Genomic DNA, 19,476 nt, shown 5'->3' on the forward strand with positions numbered 1-19,476 from the left:
CAATGCTATAATGGCCCTTAGCCTTAGCTTACTTCACCTTTTTTTTTCCACCCTCCAACCCTGTACATCCATTGGGAATGCGCACATATTTATGCTCGTGCACTCACTCATCCGCGTCCTAGCATCATCAACGCTCTCAGCGGTTTGGACTGCTTGAGACAGACAGCTTCGCGGGTTGGCTTCAGTGCTTTCGGTTCAGTGTTTGTGTGTGGAAGGTTTATTGGGGAAAACTCGCTGAAATCTTACACTGCTCCCAGCGCTCAAAGATGGGGAAGGCAATTGCGGCAAAACAAAGGGCAGCGGTGCGTATGGGTGAATGTGTGTGAGAGCACGCGCCTCATAGACAGAAAGAAAAGTGAATCAATAGATAGATAGATAGAAACCAAGTGCCTCGGTGCGAGGCTCATGTGTAGTGCTGCGACTGTCGCTTAGACAGTTGCAGGGGGCTCTGTTGCGGCCGGGCCACCGGGGCTTCGTGAGGTCACTGGGGCGCTGCGTGGCTGTCCCTCATCGTTGTCGGTGGTGGCGGTGGCAGCGGCGGTGGCAGCAGCGCCGTTGTTGCTGTCATTGCTGCGTTTGTGTGCCTTTGCAATCATTCGCACGTGTAAGATCACTCCTACTTTCAAGGATAGTCCAAACTGTTTATTGTTACGCATTACGACACCACAAAAGCAACCAATACGTCGCGTCCCACACAGACACATACACACACACACACACACACACACACACACACACACACACACACACACACACACACACACACACACACACACACACACACACATCTCCCCCTCTCTCTCCCTCGCCACCATCTCCAACACACCCACCCACACTATCCCCCCCCACACAAGGATGGGCTCAGTCATCAACTTGAAGCTTATGGCTCCAAGGCGACGACCGAGGTCTGATCCGTACCACCACCACCGCTCTGGCCCTCATCAGAAAACGGCACAAAACTCAGTCCGCTGCGATCAAATGAACGGGCATTCACAACATCGTCAAATGTCAAGGTCAGCATGCCAGACGTCATGTCGATGACGTAGCCTGCAACGCTTGGCCTGGTATCGTCCCCATGGTAGCCGGCAGCCATTACGCCAGCCTCGGGATCAGCCTGGTTGCCTTGCATGTCTCGCACAAAGCCACGCTCACCAACCAGCCACGTGTTCTCCTGCGCGGTTGCAACTGCAGCGTCCAGTTTCAGCGTCCCAATAAACGCCCCAGTCAGGTCCACCCGCAACACGTGCATCTCCACGTACTCTGCTCCGGCAGTCTCGCTAGCTGCACGGTATCCGGTGTCACCGCCCGTGCTCAGCGGTGCGCCTGCAACAAACATCTTCGTGGCATCCAGCGTTCCCGATGCAACAGGCTCCGAGAACGTCAGCTGCACCACAGCACTGTCAAGGTCAAACGTGAAGCGGAGCAGGGCTGGTGGCACACTGTCTGCAACAAAGTCGCTGCTCACACCAAGGGCCGTGGAATGGGGCGTCCCCACAGCAGCGTTGCTGGCCGTGTCACGCACAAACCCAGCATCCGCACGCAAGTATGTCGATGCTCGTGCAGTCGCCAAGCCGCCACGCGCCTTCAGCAGGTACACGTCGGCGTCTGCAAGCGCCATCCTCAGCACCAGGGCGGTTGCGCCGTAGGATACCTTGGTTCCGTTGGTCCCCAGTCGCAACTGCGTCGCACCAGCCAGCGCGCTGTTCGCCACCCCCTGAATAACCAGCAGGCTTGCATTCAGCGATGAGGCAAGCACGGGTTCGTCAAATGTCATCTCAAGGAGCGCCTCGTTCATGTCCAGCGCAAACCGCCGCAACACGGGGCCGGTGACATCAGCCACAAACCGAGCTGGCTGCAGGTTGCGCGTGGCATGGATGGCTTCATTGGTGTTGCCAAAACCGTCCGCAACCGCACCAGCAGCCAAGACAAGCACACTTGTCGCAGCATTCGAGGCCACACTGCGTCGGGCCTTGAGCTCGTTCAGATCATCAGCGCCCAACACCACGGCAATCTGCGTGGAAAGCAAATCAGCCGACAACGAACTGCCAGACCAACCGTGTGCCTCGCTGTCTGGTGTCAACCGGAACCACGTCTCGTTGGACGTGGCGCGACCATCGCGGTCGACGACATCAACCGACGCGTTCGAAAGCAGCACGACGGCACTGACATCAAATGTGTCTACCGCGACAACCTCGTCAAACGTCAGGACCAGAACCCCGTCGTCCATGTCGAGTTCAAACGCATCCAGCACGGGCCCGCTCTCGTCTGACAGGAACACCACAGGCACGAACGCCTCCGTCGCAGATATGGCATTACCGGCCGTGTCAGTCACCGCGCCGGCCGCGACCTGCACCAACGTTCTGTTCTGCGTTGCAACGAGACTCGGGCGCAGTTGCAGCGCCTGCAAATCAGCTGCCGACAGCGACAGCGACACGTGCCGACCATACCCGGCGAGGATGAAGCCCCCTTCCTGCTGCACGCCTGTGCCTGCACGCCGCAACGTCACGGCACCAGCATCCAGAGCACCAGTCGTGATATTGAGGAACGAGATTGCGGTCACTTGAAGCGACTGTACGTCCACCGTCTCCGAGAACTCCAGCGTCACGTTGGCATGGCCGCGCTGACTCAAGTCGACGCCGACCGCAACAACGCGCGGGGCGACGCCGTCGCGCTCAAATGCACCGCACGCAGCTGCCTCGTCGGCCGTCAGCGCACCAGCCCTCTGCGCGAACACGTCGGAGAAGGCTTCCGCGTCGTAACGCAAGAATGTGCTCTCCCGTGACACGGCGAGCGACAGGCTCGCGCGCAGACGCTCCACATCCTCAAAGGCCAGCTCGACGCGCAGCACCGGGAACGCCCACGGCTGCCCATCCGCAACTTGTGAGCCGCTGCCCAGGCGCACCGCCTCAAACCGCAATTCATTGCCGCTGACGACTCGGACTGGCCCGTTTGCTGTGGTGACGGTGGTCACGACGGGGAACGTGTTGGCTGTGGCGTTTGTAACGTTCTGCAGCACTACGCGGGACAAATCAAGACTTGCTCCAACGACCGTCTCAGAGAACGTCAGCCACAGCTCGTTGCTCGTGAGGGACAGCGTGAAATCAACCAGCACGGGAGCAGTCGTGTCGGTGGTGAAGTTGGCACACAGCAGCGCACCCAGGGCGCTTACGCCGGAGCCTTCGCTACCACGGGCAACAGCGCGTCGACCGGCACGATCCTGCACGAGCCCCGATGCGTGTGACAGCCATGCTCGCTCACGCGAAACTGCAATGCGCTTCTGTGTGAGCACATCCACGTCCGCGCTCTCCAACGCAACGTCGATCCGGCGTGCCAGCACGTCCGTCCCCGCCACGTGCCCACCCTGTAGGCGGTGTCCACTGCCCGCGGCGGCCGAGGACGAGTTCGGTTCAAGCACAATGGCGCTGACGTTCAGCGTGCCCACATCCACACTCTCGTTGAACACCAAGGTCAACACCCGCGAGTTCATGTTCAGGTCAAATTCAACCAGCAGCGGTTGGTTGACATCCTGCACAAACGCACTTGCCTGCAGGGGCGCGAGCACGGGCTCCAAGGCATTGCCAGCCATGTCATCACACAAGTGTGCTGCCATCAGCAACCCGGTGTTGCTGGCGTTGGCAAACAGGCCACCCGAGGCCTTGACGGCGTCAAGGTCCCCACGCGTCATGCGCAACTCAATGCGTAGGCCGTTATCTCCACGCACGTTGCCACCACGCAAGGTCACGTTGCGCCCACCACCAGCGCCCACCAGCGTCAGCGCGGTCGCGTCAACGCTCGACACACGCACGGGCTCAGTGAACACCAGCACCAGACTTCCCAGTGTCATGTCGACTTCGTACGACACAAGCCGCGGCCGGCGAGTGTCCGCCCGGACGGTCTTGGCCTGAAGCGCCCCTGTGGCCAGTACCTCGTTGCCGCTAACATCCGTCAGGCCTGTACCAGCGTTCAATGCAAGGAACGTGTCTGCCGTTGTTCGGCCGATGCCATCCGACAACTGCACCTGGAAAGCATCGTTTGAGCTCAGTGTGATGTTGACACGCCGCGAGACACCGGCGTCTACAACCCGTGACCCAGAGAGCGTCAGCGCCGTGTCATTGCTTTGCAGAATCACCGAGGACGGCAGCGTGACGTACCGACGGGCCAGCTCAGTCGTGTTAAGCACCTTGTCAAAGGTCAGAACCAGCACCTCCGCAGTCATGTCCAGCTCAAACCCAAGCAGCACTGGCGCACGCGAGTCTCGTGCAAACACCGAGACTCTCAGCCCCGTGGTGGCGACGAGCGCATTCGCGGCAGTGTCTGTCGCTGCCGCTGACCCTGCAGACAGGAAGCAGCTGTCAGCGCTCAGGCACAGGCCTGGCACAGAGTGGATGGCGTCCGCCAGTTCGGCACTCAGTTTCACTGTGACGATTGTGTCATAGGCGGACAGCTCCACGCCCACAACACCGCCGTCGAGCGTAACACCGATGGGAGCTGTCGCACTCGCAAGCAGCGCAACGTGCTGCTCCTGCAGTGACGCCCGCGGCACCGGCTCGGACATGTTCAGCGTCAGCAACAGGGCTGTCATGTTCAGGTTGAACGAAAGCAGCTCGGGCGGAGTGGCATCACCTTCAAAGGCCGTGGCCACTAGTGCGCTGCGTCGTGCAAGCGCAACCATGCGGTTGCCGGCCATGTCTGCGACAAAGCCAGCCGCAGCCACCAATCTGGAGGAAGCGATTGCCTCACCAACCCCTTGCGTCGTCTTCAAGGCCCACAAGGCCTGTTCTGACAGCTTTACGGTGGCCTGCAGTGCCCCGGATCCCACGTTCGCACCAGCTGGAACTGACACCCGACTACCCGCGGGCACTGTAAAGCTGGCTGTGTCAGTCGCGTTGGTCGCAGTCAGGGTGAGGGCACTCGCGTTTAGCATGGCAACATCAACAACCTCGGAGAATGACAGGTCAATGACGCCCAGCTCGCGGCTGAAGTTAAAACCGACCAACGCGGGCGGTGTTCCGTCAGCTACCACGCGTGTGGCTTGAAGTGCAGCTCCACGAACAACCGCCAGGATGGCAGCACCATCCAATCCTGTGAGCGCCTCGCCACTCGCCACCAAGAACGTGTTGTTCCGGGAGGTTGCCAGGGCGCGCTGGCCCTTGATCGCGTTCAGGTCCTCCTCAGCCAGGATCACCGTGACACTGAATCCGTCACGGCTGTTCGTGTTGGAGCTGGCTGCCAGCAGGGTGTGCGAAACCAGCGTGCCTGCCTGTGTGGCGGCGTCCGCATCGCCGACGTTCTGAAGCCTGAGCTCCTCCGCTCTCAGGCTTTGCGCGCTAACGGCGGCGCTCAGGGTCAGCTTGAGCACACCCTCGTCGAGATCGAGCTCAACACCAACAATGCTTGCACGTCCTGCGCTGACGTAACTGGTACAAGCAAGCGCAGATGTTCTGTTTGCGAGGAGGTTACCTGCCATGTCCTGCACAGCACCCGCATCCATGAATGCATACGAGGTGTCCTGAGACACGGCAATGTCCAGTCGCGTGGAGATGGCCTCAAGCTGTGCTGAGGACAGTGCAACCACGAGCCCGGTCTTCGTCGCACCATCGCGGTAGCTCACCCGCAGCGGGGCTTCAGACAAGCGCAAACTGCCCACGAAGCTCGCGGGAGCACTGCCACCGGCTGTCGCGTTGACCAGCACGATCCTTGACACATCCAAGCTCGACGCATTGACTGGTTCATTGAACTCAAGCTCAAGAATACCGCGCGTGAGATCGAGCAGAGCAACCTCAGTCAACTCGGGGCCGGTCGCATCTCCAATGAGCGTTCCAACAGGCACTGCGCTTTGAGCGGAGTTGTCATTCCCAAACACATCAGCAGCAAATCCATTGTCGGTTCTCAGGAAGCAAGATGCTGGCGTTGTGCACAGGCCCGCGGCCGCCAGCGCCTTGATGCCGTTTGCGTCACCCTCTTCAAGGCTCAACGTGAAGCTGCGCAGGTCTGCACTTGAGCTCAGTACACTTCCTCGAAGCTGTACATCCCACGAAGTTGAGTTCCCATTGGCGGAAATGCTGCCCAGGCGAGAGTCAATGCTGTCGCGGGCAACCGGCTCGTCAAACCGCACGCCGAACGTACCTGCGTCCAGGTTCAGGCTGAACTCGAGCACACTGGGACCGGTGTTGTCCAAGACAAGCAGGGGGGTGTCCCGCTCTGGATCCGAAGCGGTGCTGGGCTCAATCCCAACGACGGCGTTTCCGCTTGCGTCCATGATGGCCCCATCCATAAGTCGCAGCCAGCACGATGCTGCGGAGACACACAGCGATGAGCGAAGCTTGATGCCAGCGGCGTCCTCAAGGCTGAGCGTGAGTGTCAGCAGGGTGCCTGAAGCTCCAACATCCACTCGCTCTGGTTCAGACAACACCAGCACATCTGACGTGTGACCCGGGAAAGCAGCACCCTCCAACTTCAGCTGCGTCGCGTTCAGGCTGGTCTCATCCATGGGCTCCGAAAATGACAACACAAGCTCCCGCGAGTTCAAGTCCAAAACCACAAATCCAACCAGTGTTGGTCGGGACACGTCGGGCTCAAGTACGCTGGGCCGAGCCGTTTCATTCAACGAAACCGGAGCCGAGGCAACGCGGAAGTGGTTTTGGACAAACCCAGCTGTCAGGCCCAAACAACACGCGTCTCGTGCGAGGCACACACGAGCAAACTGCATTTCTTCGGCCATGCTGTCAGCGATGGCAATGGCCACGCCATCTTGCTCGTACCTTATGGAGGTTGCATTGGCACCTGACACAAACACGGCGCTGCTCTCGTTTCCACCAGGGACAAAACCACCGTGTAGCGCAGCTGCGTGCACAACAGTGGAAATTTGGCTGCCATCACGGGAGCAGTTGCTCAGCGTCAGCACGCTCTCCAGACCAAGGGTTGTGGTGTTCACTGGTTCATCAAACACGAGCGTGACCCCCACATTCTCATCAGTCCACGTCACATTGAAAGCGAGCAACCGACTTGCAGTTGAGTCTGCAGAGTCCAGTTTGAGCGCTTGTGCAGTCTGCCGAACTTGGTTACCGTTCCAATCCCGAATAGCACCCGTACGCAGCTCCACGGCGACGCCGCCCTGCTGTAGTTCGACCGCTGACAGCTTCAGCCAGGCGAGGCTCTCATCGGCTAACGTAGCCTCCACCACCACAGTTCCATGCGCTGGTTGCACGTCCGTGACCTGCAGTGCAACGCGGCCAAGGCCACCAATGGCTGAGATTCCGGCGAGAGCCAGCGAACTGCTGTTTACCGGCTCATCGAAGGTCAGCACAATGCTTTCAGCAGCAAAGTCAATTGATGTGGCAAGCAGAACTGGTGCCACCAAGTCTGGATGCAACCGTTCGACAACGAGCGCCTTCTCCGCATCGATGGCGTTTGAAGGGTTTCCACGAGCGTCCCTAAAGGCACCGCCGCCGACAGCCAGGAACGTCTGTTGCGTCGAGGAGGCCAGAGGATAGGCTCGTTTCACGTCGTCAATCACACTGCGAGCAATGCTCACGTTCATCTCCAGGGCGTACCGTTGACCAAACAGGCCACCCACAGCTTGTACAGAGAGGGGCGAGCGCAAGTTCACAACGAGCGGCGATGGTGCAAACGACGCGCTGGGAACACTCTGCAGCGACATGTTCAAGCTACTCAGTGATGCGTTTGCAGCGGACACGTCGACGGGCTCGTCAAACCGCAAGCGCAGCTCGCCCGCTTCAACGTCCAACGCGAACGCCGTGATTGTTGGCGGTGTTCTGTCCTGAACGTATGGCAGCACCAACACAGGCTGCACGTCTGCCACTTGGTTCTCGGAAGCGTCAGCAACACTTCCGCGACCAAGTACCACATAGCACGATGTTGGCGACCGGCAAACCGTCTCGTGTGATTTGAGAGCATTGGCCACTGCCTGCGAAAGTTCGACTCGAAGGATATTCAAGCTGAAGCTGGCATTGCTGCCCACCAGCGGCACGCGACCAGCGCTGCTCGCATTCTCTGCATCAGACACAAAGATGGATGTCAAGTTGCACGTTCTGACGACCTCGTCGAATGTGATGTTGAGCGTGAGCGCGTCAAGATCAAGTGCAGCAGCAGTGGCCAGCGGAGCTCGCTCATCCGGCGTGAAGTCAGTGACGACAGCTTCCTGGAAAGCGATCGCATTTCCAGACGTGTCGATGACAAACCCCTCAGCCAACCGCAGGACCGAATCATTGCGCGAAGTAGCAACCCCAAGGTCAGCCTGGATCGCAAACGCGACATGTCCGTGCAAGTTGATCATAGCACGCCGGCTGAGCAACTGCCCCACCACACTTGCTCCTGCAAGCGTCACTGTGCGAGCCGCTGGCACACCTCGGTCCCCCGCCAGCGAAATGAGGCTGGTGTTGATGGAACGCGAAGCAACAGGCTCAGAGAAGATGAGTGCAAGTTCAAGGCTGGTCATGTTCAAGTATGAGGCCACCAACACCGGCTTCACGCTATCTGGTACAAGCTCAGCGATTAGCAATCCTTCCGTGCGTTCATTTGGCACCTTGGCATAGTCCTGAACAGCACCGGCTTCCAGGGTGAACCATGCAGTTGATGTGTTCACGGCGAGGGTCCTGTCAACCTTGACAGCATCAAGCTCCCGCTGCGACAAAGCCACTTTGACTTCAGTCGGCTGAGTGACGGAGCGCAATGCAACACTGTCAGAGAGGACCAGCTTTGCAGTTGAATCATCGCGGTTCTTGCTGTTGTGCAGCACAAGCCGCGTTAGATTGAACGAGTCAATGCTCACTGGCTCTGACAACCTCAGCTGAAGCACCCCAGTTGCCATGTTCAAGGACCCAGAAACGAGCGAGGGTGCCACCGTGTCAGGCACAACGAAGGTGGCTTGTACACGAACGCCGCCACGCAAATCCTCGGCAACGAGTGCATTACCAAACACATCCTTCACGATGGTTGCATTCGGGACGAGCAGGAATGTGCTGTTCACGTCGCTGCCAATTGCTGCTGTCGTCTGGACGGTCCAGTGTTCAGCGTTTGCGAGTTTCAACGTAACCCACGTGTTATTGTTGGAGCCAAGTATGGTGCTGTTCTCAAGGCCAACAGTGAACGACCCATTGGCGTTTGTCAGAGCGGCTGCACTGATGTTCACAGTCGAGAGATCCACCGGCTCAGAAAACTGCAGCCGCACCAGACCACGGCCGTTATCATAGCCAAACTGGAGTAGGTTGGGTGCAGAAACGTCGCTCACGACCACAGATGCGTTGAGAGGCGTCGAGATGCGCTGCAGCGCGTTGCTGAATAAGTCGACGCAGAAGCTTGGCTCAGCCGTCAGTTGGATCGTGCTTACCAACCCGGCGCGAGCGAGCGCTGCTTTGACTAGATTGGCGTCATCGCTCGACAGCGTGAATGTGAGGCTTCGCGCATAATTGGAGACGCTCACTGGCATTCGCTGAGGTCGCAAAAGAAGGACATTGTCAACCAGCAACCGCAGCTTGTCTGTCAGGATGCCTGCACTGGCGTCGATTGGCTCAGTCATGCTGATGCTGATGGTCGATGCGTTGAGATTGACCCGGAACTCCGAGATTGCAGGAGCCGCCGTGTCTACCGCAATCTGCGAGAAAGCAACCGAGTCGTTCCCAACGCTTGCTTGAATCTCATTGTCACTTGCATCCACCATGGCGCCGGATTCGATGCCAATGACAACGTCACCCTCGGACCCAGCAACCAAAAACTTGAGTTGGTCCAAGACGAGATCCGGCACGCGCAGCTGCAGAACAGTGCGCAGTGCACTGTCTTGTGCATGGAGTAATGTTGACGCGTTGAGACGAACGACTGACCCTCTGATCCCACCTCCCACTTCAAGTTTGGTCACGTCCAGACTTGTGGCAACGACCGGCTCGTCAATGACGAGCTGCACTATTCCGGAAGTGAGATTGAGGCTTGCGGAGATAACTTCTGGGGCGGTCTCGTCCAGGGAGCTGACAGTGACATTCAAAGTCCTGGAAACGCTCGGGTTTTGTGCAAGGTCAACTCCGAAAGCAACACAAATCTGGGCTGACAGGTTGGCGGATCCAGATTTCCAAACAAGGCCCTTCAGCTGGTTCAAGTCATACGGCCCAAGCGTCACTAACGCCTCTTGCTGCCCGTAGAGCGTTTCTGCGCTCGAGTTTGCGAGCAACACAGCAGGCAAGCTGGCATTCACAAGTGATTGAACAGCGATGCAAGAAGCGTTCAGCGACACTTCCATGATGGGCTCATCGAAGCGCACTGTCATGTCACCGATGTTCAAATCCATTGAAAGCGACGCGATGGCCGGGGAGGTCTGATCAAGTACGATTTGAACCTCAACTCCTGCCATCCTGCGCACTTGGTTCCCAGCTGTGTCTTGAGCAAGATCAGAAGAAACGAGAACGACAACCGAGTGCACGTTGCTGACCACGCCGGCCTGGGCCTGGATGGCGCTTGCCTCGGCCGCAGCAATGCTCAGCGTGGCATGGGTGCCCGAGCGAAAGCTGGACGGAAGAATCGCCAAAGTCAGACGACGTAGCGTTACCGCAGGCAAAGCGCACAACGGACGGCTCGAATGAAGCACTGTCCATCGTCTCGCTGAACACCATGCTCATCGTGCGCGCATCAAGATCAAGCGAGACAGACACGAGCGTCGGCGCGCGCGTGTCCTCGCCAAACACGGCCACCTGCTGGGCAGTCGCATCCGCGGCCGCCAGCGTGTTGCCAAAGTAGTCGTCCAGCAGCCCGTCCACAAACACAAACGTCGTTGAGGCGTTTGTGGCCAGTGCGCGCTTGGCCTGCAGGGCGAGGAAGTCGGCTGCAGTCATGCGCACGTACAGCACGCGGTCGTCGGCGCTCTGCGTCAGCGCACCGCCAGTCAGCGACAGCGTGAGGGCAGCGTCGGTTGCGTTTGCAGCGGCGCGCAGCTGGATGCGGGCGAAGTCGACCGTGCTGGCGTTGACAGGCTCAGAGAAGGTCAGAGCGAGATCGCCAGCAGTGAGGTTGAAGTCAAAGGACACAAGCGCCGGGGCAGCTGTGTCGGCGACAAACGCCAATGCCTGCTGTGGGCTGTCAGACGTGACAACCGCAACATCCAGGCCAGCAAAGTCGTCGAGGGCAGTGGCGTCCATGGTCAGGAACGTCGTGTCGCGCGTACGGGCAAGGCCAGGTACACGCAGCACCCCCAGCAGGTCCTCCACAGACAGGTCAATCACAACGTACAGCCCGTCTGTGCTGTTTGTTGTGCTCGACTGCAGGGCATAGCTTGTGCCGGCATTGACAAGCGCAATGCTCTGCACACGCAGGGTGCTCACGTCAACGACGTCGCTGAACGTCAGAGAGAGCGTGCCAGCAAGCATGTCCAGCTCGTAGGACACAAGCGCCGCGGGCGTCTCGTCCCTCTGGTACACGGAGCTGGGGCGCGCGTCGTTGGTTGGCACGGGCGCGTTCCAGTTCCCAGACATGTCCTGCACCGTTGCGTTTGTAGCGCTCAGGTACGTGTCTGCCTGTGCCGTGGCCAGGTTGAGGTTCAGCTTGAGCGACACTGTGTCGTCCTGCAGCAGGTCAACACGCACAACGCGCGAGCCCACATCGCCAGCCTCTGCCCGCACAAGCGACACAGCACCGCCCGTGAGCGTCACAGACTCAATCGCAGACGTGCGCGCGGCCTGCACCGTCAGGCCCGTTGGGTCGAAAGACTCGCCACGCACGGGCTCGTTGAAGGTGACAAGCAGCGTGCCGACATCAACGTCGAGGGTGAATGCGGCGATGCGCGGGCTGGTCACATCAGCAACAATCGCAGACGCGTTGAGGGCGGCTGCGCGCGAGATGGCCAGGGCCTCGTTGGGCGAGAGCGCAAGGTCCTGCACAAAGCCGCCAGCGGCACTCAGCGTGCAGTTGGCAGCGGCGCCCAGGCACAGGTCAAGGGCCTTGAGCCGCTGCACGTCAGCCGTCAGCAGCGCAAGCTCCAGCGTGGTTGACGACAACACAGTGACACTGCCGCCAGTGAGTGTGTGGTTGGCCGAGTACGCGGCCCCGCTTGCCCACATGGCTGTCTGCAGCGTCATGCCGGTTGCCTGCAGACTCACGCTGTCAATGCTCTCATCAAACGTCAGTGCCACTGTGCCCGCCTCCATGTCAATGCCAAAGGACACAAGCCCCGGTGCCGTCGTGTCAGTAACAAAGGTTTGCGAACCGCTGAACGGGCTCCCAGACAAAAGTGTGCTGGATGGATTCCCATTCATGTCCAGTGTGAGCCCGCCACCCAACGTCACGTAGCAGGAGCCTTGACAGCGTTGAGGTCGCTGGTGGAAAGGGCAATGAGCACAACCGTCGAGCCGGGCCCGCTGTGGTAGCCGCCAAGCACGCGGCCGCCAGTCAGCGTGTAGCTGGCCTCTGGGCTCTCGAAGAACGACTGCAGCGTGATGCGCGTGGGCCGCGCAGAGGTCACGTTCACAACCTCTGTGAAGCTGAGCGCAATTGTGCCGTTGTTCAGGTCAAAGTACAAGAAGCCGCGGTCGGCAAGCGCCGGGGCTGTCTGGTCAGCCACAAACACGTCGTTGATCTCCGCATCCGCAACAGCAGGCACAAATGCCCCAGTGGCATCCTGCACAAGGGTGCCGTTGGCAGACACGGCGCACGCGTCCTGGAACAGGCAAATGCCCGCCAGCTTCAGCGCCGTGATGTCCTCAGCACCAAGCGCCACGTCGACGACCTGCGTGTAGCCGGAGGTGACAACCGTGCTGTGTGCCAGCGTGTACGTGCTTGTGCTGTTGGCAGCGCGGGCAAGCGTGATGGCAGCAGGCACCAGCGTGAGGGCTTGCACGGGCTCGCTGTACGACAGGCTCAGCACGCCGCTGTCCATGTTCAGCGACAGCGCGAGCAGGCGCGCGGGCAGGGCATCCTGCACAACCTGTGTTGCGTTGGCTGTGACGGGCAAGTTTGCGTTGCCGGCCGCATCGCGGATGGCACCTGCCAGCAACTGCAGGTACGTGTTGTCCACCGTCGTTCCGAGGCCAGTCCTGGCACGCACCTCGTTTGCGGCAGCCTGGGTCAGGGTGAAGCCAAGGGTCGTGCTGTTGGCGGCTGGGGCGTCCACAGCCACCGCATCCAGCGCAACAGCCACAGTCGCGCCCGTGGCGGCGTTGACCAGGCGGGCCTGCGTCGCATCAAACGTTGCCCTGGCCACAACCTCGTCAAAGGTGAGGCGCAGCACACCAGAGGTCATGTTGAGGGCAAAGCTCTGCAGCACAGGGCCAGTTGCGTCGGCGACATAGCTGACCGCAGCCACGGCAGAAGCAGAGGCAACCTGCCGCATGCTGTTGCCAGCAAAGTCAGCAATGCCACCTGCCGCAACAGCCAGGAACGACGTGCTGCGGCTCACAGCAAGGCCAGCGTCAGCCTTGACGCGGTTGAGCGTCGACACGCTCAGGTCAATACGCACCTGGGTGGCGTTGCCTGTGCTGCTCGCAGCATCAAGGGCGGCATCAAAAGTCACACCCTCCGCAGTCACGTTCGCGCCACGCGCGGCAACAAGGGAAAACGCACCCACAGCGATGCTGCTCGCGTTCACGTCCTCGCTGAAGCGCAGCACAACAAATCCAGCATCCATGTCAACGTCAAACGCGCTGAGCTGCGGCGGCACAAGGTCAACCGTGTACTCGCTCGGAGCCACAGCGCCGTCAACAGCGGAGACGCCAACCACGCTCGAGCCAATGGTGTCTGTCACAAGCACAGGATCAAAGCGCAGGTACGTGGTGGCCGCGCTGCGCATCAGCACAGCAAGGCCAGCAGCATCCCGCAGCGCAAGGAAATCGCCCGTGGCAAGCTCAATCGCCACCTGGCGCTGGCTGCTGCTGGGCACAACAGCGGCTGGAGCGTGCTGCAGGCGGTAAGACTCCGCAGACGTGGCTGCTGTCGCGTTGGACTGGAACACAAGGGCAGTGTGGTTGAGCGCGCCCACATCCACAGGCTCGGAGAACACAAGCGTCAGGACAATGGGCGGGCGGGCCTGGTCCATGCGCACGCCATAGGACACAAGCACGGGCGCAACAGCATCTGGCGCGAGCACCCGCACAGGCAGCGCAGCCACAGCGACAGAGGGCTGTCCGGCCATGTCAGCGACAAGCGCGCCGCTTGCGTCGAGGAAGGTGGCGGCGGCAGCCTGCGCAGTGTTGGCAGCAAGCTTGATGGCATCAACCACGCTCACAGAGAGCGTGATGCGCAGCTGAGTGCCATCCACAGCAGAGGCAGTGCCGTTGTCCAGCGCAGTGCGCACGGCAAAGGCAGCGTCCGTGTCGTTGGCCAGGACCAGAGCAGAAAGGTCCAGCGACGATGCAAGGACCGGCTCTGAGAACTCAAGCACAAGCTCGCCAGACGTCATGTTGAGGTCAAACGCCGTCAGCTCCGGGCTGGTCGTGTCTGGGAACGTGAACATCGTTACGTTTGCAGCTTCATGCGCATTTTGAAACTGGTCGTCGAACGCGTTGACCACGGTCGTCAGCACGATCGTCGCGCACTGCAGAAGTTTCAGCACGTTCAAGTCTCGGGCGCTGATGGTAGCTCGTCCTTGCCTTGTTGTCACCGTGGTAACATTCGCCTTCACTGTGGTCACATACTGTGCTCGTTCCAAGCACAGGATTGATGCCCAAGTTGCAAGAAATGACGTCTCGTCCACAGTTTCGGACAAAGCGAAGAACACGTCTCCATTGGACATGTTCAGGGTTGCTGATGTTATGACTGGACCTTCGATGTCGGGAACGATGTAATCGGGTGGCTTTCCTTGTGCCAGCGTCTGCCAGTCCTCCGCCTGCAAGTCCGTCACACCAGCATTGTCTGCATTGACGAAGGTTGACTGCGTGGTGCGGCCCAACTGTTCACGCGACGCCAGCCCATCGACTGTGGCAGTGCTGAGGTTGAGATACAAGGTTGTGCCACCATCCGGCGAGCTGATGACGCCATCTGTCAGGTAGAGCTGTTCTTCGTTGGTCGTGGCGTTCGATGTCAAAAACCAGGCGTTTGCGTCGAACGTGGAGATGTTCACCGGCTCGGAGAACACCAGTTCAACACGGTCAAGAGAGAGGTCGAGCCCGAACTGCGTCAAGGTGGGTGGCAGCGCCAGGGTGGGCACTGCAGTCAAAAGGAACGCAACGGTCAGAACGGCCAAGCAACTTGCCAATCTAGGGCGAGCGCGAGGGTGCCCTGTCATGGCGCGTGCCATGGCGTGCTGCACGAATCCCCAACGCCTTAGCTCGCGGATGTTGTGTGCAAGGTTTGCGGTGGCTGTGAGGCCGGTGGCACTAGCGGTGAAGAAAGGAGGGAGGGGGAAGGCTTGTTGTTGTAGCCTTCACTGAAGATGGGGGAAAGGTCAGAAGAAGGGGGTATGAAGGTTGGTGTGGTCGTCGGTAAGGTCTGCTTGGTGTTTGTCACCAGAAATGGCGGGAACAGTGGTCTGCAAGCTTCTCTTGGGGGTTGGCTGCAAGAGCACCAAAACAGGTATGATTTCCGTGTTGTTTGCCCACCACCTTGTTCGCTGTGCAAAAATACATGTATTTTTTTTTGTGCTCGAAGGTGGTACCAAGTACCTTTTTCTTTGAAAAGTTTCCTGCCCTCCAAACAAAAACAAGACAACCCAAAGAGCTCCTCCATCATCATCCCCAAGGTGCTGATGCTCTTGTGTGCCTGTGTGTCTGTGTGCGTGAGGTGGTGGAGGCTGTTGTCCGAGAAGCGCGCACATCGAGGACGATGTGTCTCGATTCGCCACAGCTTGACGCATGACACCGACACGTAACACTTGTTTTCTTGCCTCCATGATTCCAGGCCTTGCTCGTGAACAAGAAGCTACCATGTCTGCGTTTGCGCTTGTTTCAGTGCCGGCTGGCCAACACACGCTGCAGGTTTGTGAGGATGGCTGCTGGTCTCGCAGCGGCTGCTGACTTCAACTGGGATGCCCAACATGCTGCTTTTGTTTGTCTTGTTTCATGAGATACCGAAGGTCGGCGTTTGTGGAGTGTTGCTCACTCCCCGTGTCTTCCTTTCCCCTTGCCTCCACATTCAGGAGCTGCGCCAAACCTTGCCGCGAGGGTGCTCCGCGAGTGAACTCGGCATCCCACTGAGCCGAGTACGTTTATCCGTCAACCTTCTGACACACCCAACGCTTTCGTTGCCTGACACGCCACAAGCATGCCACATGAAGCACAAGCACGCTTTGTGCCCTTCACTTTAACGGTCGCTTGTAACAGCGTCGTTGTTTGAGTGTCCGTGGCAAAAATGGAGTGTTGGCTGATAAGCTTCGGCTCACACGTTCGTTCCTGTACACACACACACACACACCAATGACATGAAGGTTGGCACACTGGATGAGCTGGTGGCGCTGTGCGACGAGCTTATGAAACATGACTCGTACATGGAGACAGTTGCCAACAAGATAGCCCATGCACTCGGAGAGATGCTTCAGGACAAAGCAAAGGTAATGGCTGCTGTGAAACATCTGCTGACTCGTGATGGCTTCTGGACTTGACGACTGCCTGTCCTCACCTGTGTTTTTGTGTGACACCGCTTTGATTGCTTGCTCGCCGACACTGCAGCTTCGTGAGGCCCTTCTTGCGGACTCGAAGCCAATTGATGCGTTCGTTGGGCAATTTGACTGGGACTCACGGCGGTACAATGCCAAGCAGCCGATTCGTGACCTCGCACAAACCCTGACACAGGTATCTTGTCACCGTCAACTCTGAAGACTGCCGCTTGCTGTGAAGTACGAAGGCATCTACCCTTTGACTTAAGAGAAGTACGAAGGCATCTACCCTTTGACTTAAGAGGCTTGTTTTTACAGCGGCACTCTCCTTTAATGTTTGACTGCGTTTGCCTCTGTTGACTGTTTGCATGTGCTAGCAAGTGACAGCGGTCGAGACAGATCTGAAAGCACGGATGCAGGCGTACTCCAAGGTGAGGTTGCTGACTGGTGGCAGTACTGTTAAACGCTGTGGCTGTTGGTGTGTACCCCTCATTCCTGGATAGCCTTAGTTTGTTTGACAACGTTGTAGTCTAAGCTTGCATTCGATTATGTTGCTTGTGTGGACGAATTGCCTCACATCAGGTCAAGGGTGCGTTGCAAGCCGTCGAGCGCAAGAACCAGTACGTTGCCGTTGTATGCTGCTTTGTCATGGGCTGTTTCGTGTGATTCGCACACTCGTCACGCTCTGGCAAATTGGATTAAGAGCAAGCGCTGGTGCTTGACCGTGATGAGCATGCAACCTTTACGCTCACTGTTGTGCCGTTGATCCATTGCTCTTTTGTCTCGATTCTCAGGGGCAGTTTGCTGATTCGCAGCCTCAGTGACATTGTCAAACCGGAGCATGTAGTGCAGAATTCGGAGTTCCTCACAACGCTGATGGTCGTTGTTCCAAAGTAAGGCGACCTCCCACCCCCATCAGACACCGTGTTGCCTCGCTCCAGCGCCACCGTGCTTGGCGTGGATGTTCGACACATCGACAACGCTGTTGCTTTTGTTCACGCCATACAACTGCTGGCTCCTTTCGTGCTGCGTTTGAGTGCCATGCTTGTGTTTTGCTTGCTTTTGCTCCTGTCTTCGTTTTTTTAAATGTCGTGTGTTGCGGTGCTGCAGGTATGCGTACAACGATTGGAAGTCATCATATTCAACGTTGACGGACTACGTCTGCCCTGGCTCCACACAGTGAGTGGCGTTGCTTTGTCTGGCACAACGGCAGCCGTTGCGGGGGGGTTGCATTTTCTGCTAAGCTAGGTTGAAGCCTCCGTCGCTCTGCAATTGCTGACCTCCGTCCCTCATGTGCTTTTGTGTGAATGTACATGTGTGCATCATCTCGCGTTTACGTATGTGTATGTGTACGCATGCTATCGCGTTTGAATATGTGCGACTGTTCTGATTGCAGGCTCATCCATGAGGACAGCGAATACGGCCTGTTCTCTGTGACGCTCTTCCGTCGCATTGCTGACGACTTTCGGGCAGCCGCCAGAGAGAAAAAGTATGCTGCACCAGGCATTGGCATTGCTGTGCGTGTTTCATCAGAGGGCCCCTGTTTGCTCACGCAGATGATGTACTGATTCCTGCTTTGATCCAAGTGCTGCATTCTGATTATCCTGTTCTGCCTATATGTGTGTGTACCTGCGTATGGCGTTAGATTCACGGTCAGGGACTTTGAGTTTGATGAGGAGACGGTCGCCCAGCAGGAGGCGGATACAACGCATCTCGCCAACGAATTCAAAGAGAAGCACGTGAGTTCACACCTTTTTTCCGCCTGGTTACATTTGCTCACGTTTGCTGCAGATGTTGCAATCCCTTTGTGTGTGTGTGTGTGTGTGTGTGTGTGTGTGCGTGTGTGTGTGCGTGTGCGTGCATGTGAGAGCAAACGATGGTAGTGGCCAAGTTCTGATGATGGTGACGTTTTGTTGGTGTGTACACGCTTGTTCAGGCTCGGTTGATGGACTGGCTCCAGCTGTCGTTTGACCAGTGCTTTACAGCTTGGATGCACCTCAAGGTCGTTCTGAACTGCGCTGCCACGACGTTGTGACAAACGCACCCGCTGCACAACTCTGCTGTATGCTCGGGTGCTCGCGGTCAAACGCGAGCCTGCGCACGAGCTTGTTTACCCCCTTGTCGCCTAACACACGTGCGCCCGCATGCGTGTCTGTGTGTGTCTGTGTGTGCAGGCGCTGCGGTTGTTTGTTGAGTCTGTGCTGCGGTACGGCTTGCCGCCCAAGTTTTCGTTCTATGCGGTTTCGTTCAAGCCGGACGAGGAGAAGCGGATGCGGACGGCGCTGCAGCGGCTCTACGGGCATCTCGATAAGGCCGGCGCAGAGGCCGGCGAGGTGAGCACACACACACACACACACACACACACACACCATCTGTGGCTGAACTTGGTTGCACTTACGCGCGTTTGCGTTTCGTGTTTACTTGTTCGTGATTCTGGTGTGGTGTTTTCGATGCCTGTGAATGCTGGCTATATTTTGTTTGACACAAATTTGTGCGAGCACCTGTGTCGCCTCACTGGTATGTTTGTTGTGCCCTGTGCACGTGTGTGTGTGCGTGTGTGCGTGTGTGTGTGTGTGTGTGTGTGTGTGTGTGTGTGTGTGTGTGTGTGTGTGTGTGTGTGTGTGCTCCAGGTCGCTGATGTGCCGGGCTTGTTCCAGGGCGAGTATTTCCCGTATGTCAGCTTCTCTGTCAGACTTGACCACTTTGTCAGTAAGAAGTAGACGGCAGTCCACGCCCTCAATTGCCGGCCGTAGCAGCAGCAACCCCCGCTCTCGGGACCCCTATCCAGTCGTAGGACAAGAACTCAGGCGTGCAACAATTGCTTGTGTGTGTGTGTGTGTGTGTGTGTGTGTGTGTGTGTGTGTGTGTGTGTGTGTGTGTGTGTGTGTGTGTGTGTGTGTGTTGTGGCGTTGGGTGCGGTTGGTTTTTGTTTTGTTTTTGTTTTGTTTTTGTTT

The 19,476-nt window shown here is 58.2% G+C and overlaps 3 protein-coding genes across 3 annotated transcripts; 1 reads left to right on the top strand and 2 right to left on the bottom strand.

The window, feature by feature from the left end:
- Window positions 1-755: 755 nt before the first annotated feature.
- On the bottom strand, window positions 756-12,254 carry PTSG_12324 (uncharacterized protein; the record flags this gene model as incomplete). The annotated part of the gene is made up of 2 exons (XM_004993292.1): window positions 756-10,514; window positions 10,543-12,254. The coding sequence occupies 2 exons, from the start codon at window positions 12,252-12,254 to the stop codon at window positions 881-883; spliced, it is 11,346 nt and encodes a 3,781-aa protein (XP_004993349.1). The 3' UTR covers window positions 756-880.
- Window positions 12,255-12,280: 26 nt separating this feature from the next.
- PTSG_12325 (uncharacterized protein) lies at window positions 12,281-15,229 on the bottom strand (the record flags this gene model as incomplete). Its single annotated transcript, XM_004993293.1, has 1 exon — window positions 12,281-15,229. One exon carries the CDS (start codon window positions 15,227-15,229, stop codon window positions 12,281-12,283), a length of 2,949 nt encoding a protein of 982 aa, XP_004993350.1.
- A 349-nt stretch (window positions 15,230-15,578) lies between these two features.
- PTSG_05481 (uncharacterized protein) lies at window positions 15,579-19,403 on the top strand. The gene is made up of 14 exons (XM_004993294.1): window positions 15,579-15,670; window positions 15,829-15,905; window positions 16,067-16,129; window positions 16,355-16,477; window positions 16,596-16,718; window positions 16,900-16,953; window positions 17,105-17,142; window positions 17,317-17,415; window positions 17,633-17,701; window positions 17,919-18,011; window positions 18,168-18,261; window positions 18,459-18,524; window positions 18,697-18,855; window positions 19,153-19,403. The coding sequence occupies exons 2-14, from the start codon at window positions 15,855-15,857 to the stop codon at window positions 19,240-19,242; spliced, it is 1,122 nt and encodes a 373-aa protein (XP_004993351.1). The 5' UTR covers window positions 15,579-15,670; window positions 15,829-15,854; the 3' UTR covers window positions 19,243-19,403.
- The last annotated feature ends 73 nt before the right edge of the window (window positions 19,404-19,476 follow it).

Source organism: Salpingoeca rosetta (assembly GCF_000188695.1).
Source record: "Salpingoeca rosetta unplaced genomic scaffold supercont1.13, whole genome shotgun sequence".
Classification (NCBI taxonomy): domain Eukaryota; class Choanoflagellata; order Craspedida; family Salpingoecidae; genus Salpingoeca; species Salpingoeca rosetta.

What these genes read in the sequence shown, in the direction of transcription:
- PTSG_05481 (XM_004993294.1), top strand. Translation starts at nt 15,855, where the DNA reads ATGTCTGCGTTTGCGCTTGTTTCAGTGCCGGCTGGCCAACACACGCTG. An exon ending in TGCTTCAGGACAAAGCAAAG is followed by an intron (nt 16,478 to 16,595) that starts GTAATGGCTGCT and finishes CCGACACTGCAG; the next exon opens with CTTCGTGAGGCCCTTCTTGC. An exon ending in GTCTGCCCTGGCTCCACACA is followed by an intron (nt 17,702 to 17,918) that starts GTGAGTGGCGTT and finishes TTCTGATTGCAG; the next exon opens with GCTCATCCATGAGGACAGCG.